Source organism: Lithobates pipiens, unplaced genomic scaffold (genome assembly GCF_037356315.1).
Source record: "Lithobates pipiens isolate NorthernLeopardFrog02 unplaced genomic scaffold, aLitPip1_a1.2 Scaffold_8, whole genome shotgun sequence".
NCBI lineage: Eukaryota > Metazoa > Chordata > Amphibia > Anura > Ranidae > Lithobates > Lithobates pipiens.
This window is the reverse complement of record NW_027507903.1, coordinates 520077620-520089921: the sequence shown is the minus strand read 5'-3', so window position 1 is coordinate 520089921 and position 12302 is coordinate 520077620. Positions and strand designations below refer to the sequence as shown.

Here is a 12302-nt window from a genome sequence, read left to right as displayed (position 1 = left end):
TCGGCAGACATGTCTATGGAGCATCCGTTCAGGTCCGCCTAAAAAAAAACTGACAGGCGGACCTGAACGGATCGTTCGTGTGAAAGAGGCCTAAGAGGGATTGTGCTCTGAGCTTTCTGGTCTTTATCCACTCATCTGAAGGGTGTTGTGGCCTGATTTTTATTTATACATTTCCACTTACCTTCTCTTATTAGCAGCATTTTCATTTTTAATTTCCAAGGCCAGCAGTTCTGGTTTGTCAATAAAAGCTTTATTGCACCAGTTTTACTTGCCATTTTTCTTTTATTTTTGTTGCAGACTTCTTTGTTATATCTTGCACTTATTTGCTGTAGCTGGCTATGACTGGGGTCTCAGCTTTTCACTGGGCTATGCCTGGGTGGGTGTCTGGGCCCATAACCTGTTAGAAATCGTGTATATGCAGACAGGAAACATGCTCTTTATTACTGAGAAAAGACATAGAGCAGGGGTCCCCAACCCCCCCCCCCGCCCCTTTGATGACTGGGCCGCACAGCAGGAGATGAGTGGCGACCACAGTGCACAGGCCTATTGCAGACCACAGTCGCCTCTCACAACTTGCTGTGCAGCCATGCCTGTTTGTCCTCTCCCAGCTCCTCTGCCCACCCGGCCGGCAATGTCATCCAATCAGCAAGGAAGGGCCGGGAGGAGCTGCAAATCGAATGGAGAGCTTTGATGACATCATCGGTTGGTCAGGGGACCTGAGAGAGGATGCACAGACTGATCACAGCCTCTGCCCTGCCAAAGGTATGATTTTTGTGCAGGAGAGGCAGACACTGGACTGGAGAAGTGTCATGTTGGAAAGGAAAGGGGGGGGCAGACTGTAGGGGCGCTGTGGTTGCTGGGGGAACTGATATACAAAGGGGACTGCACTGTAAAGGGGTACTGTAATCATTACAGTGCCCCTTTTATAGTGCTTGACCCCTTTTACATTAGTGCCCCCTTTACAGAGCAGTGTTGTAATATGTTGGCCAATTTATGCAGGATATTATATTAATATATATGTACACATACAGTACAATATTAACCAGGCCAGAATTCAGTTGATAATGGTTGTGCTGTCCAAGCCAACTCAATTTTAACATATCAAAAAGGACAGCTGATGACCCTTTTGATATGTTGCTCTTGTGCAAGTCTACCTAGGTGTGTGAGGAATGGCCTGTTAATCAAAGGGTATGTCAGAAACCATGAATCAGACCGAGACCGAAGTACAATTAAATCACACTTGTTTATTAAATAAAAAGGTAAATATAAAACGCGTAGTCAAAGCATAGCCAAAGTCCAGTAACCAGATCGGGTAATCAGCCAGGCCAGAAGTCAGGGATACAAGTAGAGCAACAGCAAGCAGGATAGGGAGCCAGAAGGGATGTCAACAAGCCAGTCTTTAAACAGAACTGCAGGAGATGCTTTCTTGTGATGTGACCAAGGCGAAGGCAGAGGTGAAGTGAGCTGGACAGCTTTAAGTAGGCAGGTCAGACGAGCATGATCGGGAAGAGTTGGGTAACTGTGGAGAGAGATGAGAGCTGGCAATTAGACGACAGCTAAGCAGCCAACCCAGAGAAGGAAGGGCTAAGCCAGCCCTGACAGGGTACAAAGGTTGTTTACATACTCAAAGATGATAAAGGACCATAGAAAAAGTATTTATTGATGTTAATTAGATTTGAGGGGTTATCCATGGGATATGGTCCACCTAGGTGGTAGTTTATGACTGCAGCTGTTTACAGCTAGGGGTCATTATCTGTCACTCTGAAAGACAGAAGCAGATCAAAGGCCTAATGGAAATGGCCAATCAAATTGCTCAGCCCTTGTCACCCATGGGGGGGGGGGGGGGGGGGGGTATAAGAAGGAAGCCATTTTGCGTTAAAGGTGTGACAGAAGGAACTGAATTCTCTGAAGGTGTCTGAATGCTGCACAAATAGCCTGTCACCTATTTTATATTTACTCTGTTGGATTTTGTCATCTGTTGCAAGTATCTTATGGACTTTGTTCTGTCTGAAGTTTCAATAAATTCATCACTCTGGAAGAACCAATTGCCGCGGGAAATTACTCACATTATAATAACTAATTATCATCTACCCATCACTATCTCACTACATTGGTGCCGTGACTTGGATCACTACAAGCAGTCCCCGTTACATTACTCTAAAGGCAGGGACTGTAATGTGAAGGGGAACTGAGGATACTGATAAAAGGGGGGACTGTACTGTAAAGGAGGTTGAGGACAGACTGTGAATAGCCCCTCCAACAACTTCTGCACTCCCCAAAACTCCCTCTCTCAGTCCCTGGCAAAATTGGCTGCCATGAAACCGGTTCCAGGTGCCAAAAAGGCTGGGGACCACTGAGTCCTAGGGCATACCATAGATGCAGCAACAAACTTTTAGAAACTCTGCCATCTACTGGTTGAAGAATATATCTCTACTAAATACTGATGTACAATTTATTGCACAAAATACAATTCTGTATTCCAACAGTGTGTGTATGTATATGTGTATATATGTAATGGACTACTATAATGACTTTCTATTACGTATTTAGAATACAGTAGACCCTTAACTATCTTTTCAAATTCATTTTGAATCATATGGATTATGCAGAAGATATATGGCTGGTGGGCCCATGGAGGTTTCCTAAAGCCTTGGTAGCTCCTTCACTGCCAGGTTGTCTTTAAGACCTTTTGAACTTGTAGTCTTGGAAAATAAGACAATATGACGTGTTTTAAAATTTCATCTTGGTCAAAAAGGTGTGGGGGGGGGGGGGGGCTAAGTTGCACTTTATAATGGTCATTTAGATTCCTGCACCTAATGCAAGCTTGCCCTTTAAAACCCCACTTTGTATAGCATTGATCATAGTTTCCTAAGTACAGTTTTTGAAATGAATGCAAGCAGCAGTCTACCTTTAGACAGGATTTGCACAGATAATTCCGAGCCGTCTGCAGAATGTGCAAGACGTTTGAAGTGTTTGAGAAGACAGCGGGATTCAGCCTTTTGTTTTCCAACAAAAAGCCCCTCTATTTTTTGACACCTTCCTGCGTTTGCTCGCTGTGTTCCTGTTCATTGTTTTTCCTTTGTGATTTTTCACCCGGTGACATTCCTGATACAGACACCTGCCGAGTTTTCCCAAGCGCAAAAGATTCAGCTGGTGTTTTTAAGCTCCTTCGGTGAAGAAACGCTCTCCATTTCAGTTTAATCCAACGCTTTGTACTTTTGTCTCTTTTAACACCTCAGGTGAAATCCTGAGCTGGTTATTAATTCCGTCTCCTTTCAAAAGCCGTATATTTTTCTGTCAGACGGAAATAAAACTATTTGTAAGATTTGTTTTCTGTTTTGCCTTAATGGTAAACTGTATATCTTTGAGACATGGGAAATGGTTGTTTGGAAAATGACAACGGTATATTTTATATCAGACTGTTCTCATTTTTAGAACATTGTTTTTCTGGCAGTAAAACTCCATTTAACCCCGTTTTTCCTATAATCCTTATTTTGACACTTTCTAAGATCACTTTACCACGCTGAAAACTCATGCTGCTTTGCTCCGTTTATTAAAGCTCTGATATTAAGAGATTGTTCTCGGCACAAGCAATTTAAAACGCATGTAGTATCGCATGTTGGCAGGCATTTTCAGACCTGCTGCACAGTATTTTTAGGCCTGATTCGCACCTATCTATTTTTTAGTGCATTTTGCAGATTTGTACTACAGAACGTGCTTCATAGGAAACCATGTTAAATGGAATGTAGGGTAAATCTGCAAAAAGCACTAAAAATACATAGGTGAGAATTGGGCCTTAAAGGACCTGAATAAGATGACAAAATGTATTTCAGTGCACCAAAAGTGGACTTTCCTTTAACATACTGCACACTTCATGAAGATTGTCATAGACAAATATTTGGGCCTGTGAAAAAAATCATATACCTGTTGGAAATGTCAGAAGGCCGGAGATGTTTTTTATAGGCTGCAACACAGAGTGTGGCCACACTTCCATATGGACGATGCTGGAGTGCACTGGCACCAGGGACAAAACGGTAAGTTAAAGTAACATAATTAAATTAAAATAACTATCACCAGTGACTCGCTATAAGTGAGGATTGGGACACTGTAAAGCAAGAAAATATATTGCCGATCCACAAAAGATTATCACATTTGATTCTAACATATAGTAAACATCCACGCATATGTTTAATGTCAAGACCATCCCTGGCAATGTGTTTGAGACCGGTGCATGTGGATCTTGGAGTACTTTTTATATATGATTTAACATGAGATAATCACTAGTGGTGGTTTTATGATATGATGTACCGTATACAGTATGTGTATAGTCTTTTTTTTGTTTATCATGTGGAGGTGGATGAAATATGAGGGGGTCAAACCCCACCCACGGGCAGTGTCCGAGACACCCCTATTCAATAATAGCCGTGTCACTTTATTATTTAAGTGGGGTGCAGGAGACAGTCCTGTTGGCCCTTTAGGAAGAGGCAAGTCCTTGAAACGCATTGTCCTGTCCCATGTTATGTATCATGGACTTAATGGTGCAGTTTCTTTATGATGAGCTTTGATGCAGTTGTCATTTTGTCAGTATAATACTTACCACCTTTACATTAACCTCTTAGCGCTGGCGCATCCCTGCCCTTTAAGAGGTTTATGATGCCAGGAGGCGAGGCTTTAGATGGCGGTCACATGGTCCGTAAACGTTAGACCGCAACAAGCGATCAGGGGAGCTTTCGGTTAGGTGTCGCTAACTGTGCTGGGAGCGAGCATCATGCGCTCTCAGCGCAGGTGTATACACAGCAATTCATGCCAATATGCGGCACCTCAGCAATAAGGATCAGGCACAGAGAGCCCACATATTTGCGTACAGCCAGCACCAAGGGGTTAAATAAAGTAATATTTTAGGGATAATGCACTAGGCCAATGCATCCGTTTGGAAATGTTTAATTTTATCACATGAAGGTATGGTAAGGGGTGTTACTGAGGCCAGAAAGTCCATACTGGTCATTCCATCCTCAGTATATGTTTAGCCTTTGTCCCACAGCATCATTGGTTGCTAAGACACTGCAGACTGTGCAGCCAGCAGCATCATAGCAACCAAGGATGCTTCCCTGGCCCCATTCAGCTGTCATTGTCAGGGCTGGGTTTAACTCTGCTTTCTCAGTACTTAGGTTGCTCAACTGTTGGTTAATTGGCAGCACTCATCATTCCACAGTGGCTCACCTGGTGTTCATTTCCTGCTCTTCAGTCCAGCCCACAGCCAGCCCTTCTGGTTATTTAAGCTGCCTGGCCAATTCATTCAGCGCCTTCGCCTTGGTCAACCTATCTAGAGACTCTCTGCTGTGTTCCTATTGAAGACTTGCCTGTCTGACATCCCTTTTTGGTTTCTGATTTTCCTGGCTTGTTTTGACTAACCGCTCTGGCTACCAAACCCTGGCTATGTTTTGACTAAGTTTACTATTTGTACTATTTTTACCACTTGCTAGCCATCATATGACGTCCTTGAATTTGTGCGGTGATATCTGAAAGATGCCTGCAGCTACAGGCATCATTCAGGTATTGTCTTTTTCAGCCGCTGATTCCCTACACTATAACAATGATCATAGCGGCTGGTTAGCTGCTTGATTGTTCTTACGGATGGTGAGAGGGACCCCCCTCCTGCCACCCGGTGCTACTACAGACTCGCCACTGCCATCGTTGAGTAGGAGAATGGATGTGCTGGTCCCAGATGTTTGCCATAGAGATTTCCAGATGGTCGCCGGAGTCACTCTGATAGTTTGGAGGCTGAGTGCGCTGTTATGACGTCATGCTTGGCCTCTGCATTCAGACAAACGGTGCCGCCTCAGCTGGGAAGCCGAGATCATTTTATTTATTTTCAGCTGTCCCAGCCTAGAGGTGAGATGTGTGGTCTTATTGTGTTGCGCAAATACTGTGCGAGATAAAAAGTTGCAATGACCGCTATTGTGTTCTCTAGGGTCTCTGCTAAAAAACACATATATAATGTTTGGGGGTTCTATGTAATTTTCTAGCAAAAAAATTATTTTTTTGACATGTAGAAGAAAAATGTCAGAATTGGCCTGGTTGGCAAGTGGTTAAAAGGTATGATAGATTTTTATTTTATTTTTTTTGTATTTATTTTTTTACTGCATTTTCTGTCTCCGTGTGTTTTATGGTTTCTAACAGTCACCTGGCAGATTCCAGTAATTGACCTTGTCTTGCCCAATTGGGCATTGAAGTCAGCCAGCATCCATGGCCCCTTTGTTTTAAATTTGGTGGTTTATCAGGGAATGTTCCATCCAATGGCTGAATTGGTACCATTGGCTGCTGGAATTGAAGAGCGTTGCGCTTAGTAGTGCTTGTTCACCATTCAGGAGAAGTATTGTAGTTTTATGAATACATGCAAGGCTTCCTGTGATTGACTGACTGCAGTGGAGAGTTGGGCAGTTTCTTCTTTGGCCAATCATGAAAAGATTCTCTCTCTCTCTCTCTCTCTCTCTCTCTCTCTCTCTCTCTCTCTCTCTCTCTTTCTCTTTCTCTTTCTCTTTCTCTTTCTCTTTCTCTTTCTCTTTCTCTCTTTTTCTCTTTTTCTCTTTTTCTCTTTTTCTCTTTTTCTCTTTTTCTCTTTTTCTCTTTTTCTCTTTTTCTCTTTTCTCTTTTTCTCTTTTTCTCTTTTTCTCTTTTTCTCTTTTTCTCTTTTTCTCTTTTTCTCTTTTTCTCTTTTTCTCTTTTTCTCTTTTTCTCTTTTTCTCTTTTTCTCTTTTTCTCTTTTTCTCTTTTTCTCTTTTTCTCTTTTTCTCTTTTTCTCTTTTTCTCTTTTTCTCTTTTTCTCTTTTTCTCTTTTTCTCTTTTTCTCTTTCTCTTTTTCTCTTTCTCTCTCTCTCTCTTTGTATGTAGGTGATGCAGTGCATTGGAGCACACACAATTGCCACATTGTTCTGTTGTGGAAATGCCAAAACCCAATACAGATTGTACTGTGCTTCAGTTTTCTTACAATCAGATAAATATACAAATGAATTGCACGTTTTCCTGCCAAAGGATTTGTATTTGTTTAGTTTGAGATTCACGCTGTACAGTTCTATCGGGCAGGGCAGAAGTTCTAATTTTTCTTTGCAGTTGAAGGCCAAGTCCGGGTTTTAGACTGTTAAATGCTGTATTCATAAATACAAAGTTGTCTGTGTAAGGCCTGGTGTTCAGTCTTAAAAACAGATCAAAACCAAAAATAAAACAACCATGTGAGTTACCCCCAGTGTGATGTGTTAGCATATTGATAAGAAGTAATTCTAATGTTTGTCTGCCATGCCGCATAGTGAGAATATTTTAGTAGTGCTGGGATTCTGGAATTCCTAGTATTAGCATTTCTGACTCTTCTGTGATGTATTTCTAAGCAGGAAAGATACATATACCGTATAAAGGTAGGATTTTTTGTAGACTAACTCTTTTATCCTCATTTCAGGAACTATATGAGGCTGGTGAGAAAAAATGGGGGACAGATGAAGTGAAATTTCTGACAATTCTTTGCACTAGAAACAGAAAGCATTTACTGAAAGGTAATTTGAACTGTTTTGATGTTGGTTCTGTGGATTTCACCTCTGCTCCATAATTCTTAGAACAAATTGCATAGTTAGCTGCCCTAAAGACAGGGCCGTAGATGATTTTTTTTGTTCTGGGGGGGGGGGGGGTTCAGCAGCAGATACTAAGAAAAAGTCTTTTTAAATTACACAAATTGCGTCAAATTCATAAAGACTGGAAAAAGGGAAAACGTACTGTATGTGTTGCTCATAGTAAGCAATCACATCTTTTGAGCCTCTTGAGAATTGAACCAGATTTCTGTTTTTGCCTTCTTTCAGTTTTTATGAACATTGCCTAGTGAGATTGGTGGTGCACTGCAATGGCCAATCTTACTGGGCAAGTGCAAAGGGGCACCATCTTGTAGAGGGCAGCACACTCAGTGTGCTGTTTTATTTTTTATTTTACGCAGCATACTAGGCAAAAGAAGTGATACTGTGCAAAGTCCATACATACAGAACATACCCCTCAACTTTTGAGCTTGAGAATGAGGGGCATGTCAGAGAGGCAGTGCTGCTGCAAAAAAGTGGGTATGGCCAAATATCATCTGTTCAGCTTCCTTGTACCTATAAATATGCTGAGGCTGAGTCTTCCATAATTGCTGTTGTGTTAGCCTATTAGGCCCTTACTGTTCACATGTAGCAATTTGGGATCTTTGGCAGAATTGCTGTGATTCTGCCCGCAATTTCAAATCGCACTGCAATGCTGGCAAAACGCAGCCCATGTGTTTGTGTTCCATTCATTTTTAGTGACACCAAAACACGGTGTGGTTTTGGATGCTTGTTGTGTGATAAATCGCTCAACAATCACAGCAAAAAGACACCACATTGTGGTGCCAGTAAAAAAATGAATGGAACACAAACACATGGGCTGCAATTTGCCAGCATCAGTGTTTTCGAATCGGGCGTAATGGCGGGCAGAATCACAGCAATATTTTGCCCACAATCCCAAATGGCTACATGTGCCTAACAGACTAACACAACAGCAATTCTGTAAGACTTAGTCCAGCTCCTCAATCACCAACTTTGTCAACAGTTGCCACAATCTCAGATCCCTAGTAGAATGACAGGAATAAATTCTGCAGCGCTGCAGTTCTAAACTAGGCTGACACACGTGAAAGAGTGACCCACCGAGTCCATCCTGGGTTACTAGGTGTGTCCATGGACAGCAGCAGCACTTCAGAACATCATCCACATTCACGTGGCAGGCTGGTGGCTAACAGCACCTTTTTGAGGGTCCAGCTCCTCACCCAAGCGGCAGTCAAAGGTGAGAAGTGGCACTGCAAGGAGGTGGAACCAATGGAAATAGAGAGGATTGGTGGGCGGGTAGGCGCCGGCCACTCCCAATCTGCTTAGTGCTGCCTCCTGTCCTAGTGGCTGTGGCTGGACAAGTCAAGAAGACATGATCTCATATAAAGGAGCCTGGAGGCATTGAGGTGCAGAGATGGAGCAGCGAGAGCCAGGTCCCTCTTTAAAATGAAATGGACCCTGGGCACACATTTTCAAAATGAGTTTACTGCAGCAGATCTGGCAGCAATTGTGATTGGTTGTCAGAGGTTACAGCACACATTACAGCTCACAGATAATTTGCTAGAGATTACAGCAAATTATTTCTGCTTGCTGCTTGCTTGCCAGGGGTTGCAGCACATGTTATGACTCACTAATTAGTTGCTAGAGGTTACAGCTCATCATTTCTGCTTGCCGAGTGGTTGCTAGAGGTTACTACACATCATTACTGCTCACTGATTGGTTGCTAGAGGTTACAGCATTGTGACAAAGTTCTGTTAAGCATGACAGGAGAGTAGTGGGCATGACCAGATTGCATGTAAGAATGGCCTAAGCCCCCATTCACATTGGAGCAACTTGTTGATCTGTCCAATCGCATGACAAGTTGAACCCTATTTCCGGCAATGGCCATGTTCAAATGCCGCACCGATCTGAAAAAGTAGTTCCTGCACTACTTTTGGTGATTAGAGGTGCGACTTGCATAGACTTGCATAGACATCTGTACATGAAGCCGCACTAATGTCTTCCAAGCCAAACCTGAAATTTTAATTGTGCGATTTCTAAAGAAGTTGCATGATTTCAAAGCTGCAGTCAGTGTGAATGGTGACTCAAAGGGGATGATTAAACAGAATCACCCCTTTTACCACCTACCTCCTAAATGAATATAGCAGCTGCATCATTGACTACACATTGCCATAACATCAATGCTTGGCTTCACGCTGCCGCAACCCGTTAAACTTGCCCATTGATGTTAGTTGCTGCAGCCACTCGCCAAACGCACAGAAAATCAGAGACTGTGGATGGATTACAGGAGATGTATAGATATTAAGGAAGAGGCTATGTTGGACTTTAATGGTACCGTATATCAACTGATGCTAAATAGTCAGAAGAAAAATCTTTAAAGAAATTTTATTACAAAAATAAATATGACCGATTTACAGATAAAAACAAATGGTGATAATCAAGGCAAAATTCTAAATTTGCACCAGATCGTGACAACTGGAACATGGATACTATCTGTATATTGCTCTACATGTTTAGCGGGTTTACATTGGCTGTTTCTTCCGGAGCTTTCTACAGTTAGATGGTGATTAAAGGATGATGATGATCACATAACTATGAATGTAGAGGAAATACATATTCGTCAAATACAGTGAACAGATTTGAGTACTTTATGTATACATGTATAATATTTTTTGTAAATAAAAAATCTGTTATAAATCAACCAATGTTCAATTGTCTTACCAAGAGGTGTCGGATTGCCAGGGGCCGAAGGAAAGATGACCCGCCCCGGAGGGCACAGGAGCCCGCTGAAAGGCACAGGATACAAATGATGGAAGTCTATTTAAGAAGGGACTGTAATCAGATATACTCAAAAAATATCCGTCCAGAGTGGTGAATATAAGGTAAAGTAAAATAGAGTTTCTTTTATACAGGTATAAAACATTGATTGAATGCACCCCCATGGGTATGTAACTCTGTTATACAGGCTCAATAGGTGACAAAATGGTCCCTATAGAGAGGAGTAAATCTATTGGATAAGGCAAATATATTGGTTTCATGGGTGTTATACTGTATATGGCAAATGCACAAATAAATTGTAAATATACACGTGCAGGCACATACATAGATATAATATACATAATATAATATACTTAAAATGATGCGGTGCCAGCATATGTAACTAGCTTGGAAGTGCAGATAATGCTGTGCTGGGGGTGATGATCAAAGCACCCCAAACTCAGCACCTATAGGAAAGATAATGATGTAAAAATATCAGTGTATGAGGCCACAAGGTAATGTGACGCATATATTTAGCATTGACAAGGTTTGTTGCACGTGACTCTCTCACCTTCAGTTAGTGGTGGTTGTTAACACCTGTATGGAATATAAGGGTCAAGGCTGGATGTATATATAGAGATTCACCCCCCAAAAAAACCAGATGGAGGTAAAGCATAGTAAATGGCAATCGCCAAGCTAGAGCTTTGGAGCATAATAAGAGTACAGATCACTCATGGGTATTTAAAAGGGAACCTAACAGATGGGATGTGCAGACGGCACATCCCCAAGAGGCACAGAGGTGACAGTACTGTCAGCGTCTCTATTTATATGTTTGTTTGCATGGAATGGCTCCTGCCTGGCAACGACCATGATGCTCATTGCATCTGACGTCACTGGACCCGCATTGTGCATGCGCCAAATCGGCACATGCGCATTGTGCAAAAAAAAGGCAAATGCACATTGTTGTGCTTTGCCATCAAGACAACAGGGAGTGAACAGGACACAAATTACTTTTTTATTAAACCTTTTTTATAAGTGCATTATCTGCACTTCCAAGTTAGCTACATATATGCTGACAGTGCATAATTTTAGGTATATTATATCTATGTGCATGCACGGCTATACACGTGTATATTGAAAATTTGCTTGTGCATTTGCCATATATAACAGCCATGAAGTTAATATATTTGCCCTTATCTTATAGATCTACTCCTCTCTATAGGGCCCATTTTGTCATCCATTGAGCCTGCATAACTGAATGCACCCCCTTGGGTATGCAACACTATTAATGTTTTATACCTAATATAAAGAAACTCTGTTCTATTTTACCTTATACTCACCACTTTTTCAATCCTTCTTCTTAAATAGACTTTTATCTTTTGTACCCTGTGCCTCTCAGCGGGCTCCCGTGAACTCCGGGGTGGGTCATCTTTCCTTGGACCGCTGGCAATCCGACGCCTCTTGAACATTGGGTGATTCACAACAGATGCTTTATTTACAAAAAAAAGCTATTATATGTATAAATAAAGTACTCAAATCTGTTTACTGTATTTTCAAATTTGACCTGCCCGGAGTCACAGCGCGTTTGTCAGTGCCGAGTGCGGCGATGGTGTCGCTAGTTAGAGCACACATAGCTACTACTTCTGCAATCTGCACTGACACTCGGGGGGGGGGAGGGTTCACCCCACCCCCCCCGTATCTGCATCCCTGCCTAAAGAAGAACTAAAGGCAAAAGGTTTTTCATTTTGGAGTAAGAGAATTATAACCCCTCCCATGTTTTCTTTGCCTTCTGTGTCTAGTTTGGAAGATTTCTCTTCATCTCTTGTACCATAGCCAAAACAAGAAGTGAGAGCAAATTCCTCCAAACTGTGCCTGGTTGGCACCGGGGTCACCAGAACTTCCCTATTGGAGAATTCCCCTGTTATTACTGAGATGTAGGATTTTTTTCACTTT

At 42.1% G+C, this 12302-nt stretch overlaps 1 protein-coding gene across 2 annotated transcripts in view; it reads left to right on the top strand.

Annotated features, from left to right (window-relative positions):
- ANXA4 (annexin A4) overlaps positions 1 to 12302 on the top strand; it is a 124352-nt gene that overhangs the window by 101437 nt on the left and 10613 nt on the right. For both annotated transcript variants that reach the window (XM_077469456.1, XM_077469457.1), the window contains exon 9: positions 7451 to 7544. In XM_077469456.1, the coding sequence (XP_077325582.1) occupies positions 7451 to 7544 (94 nt within the window). The remainder of the gene's footprint in view (positions 1 to 7450; positions 7545 to 12302) is intronic.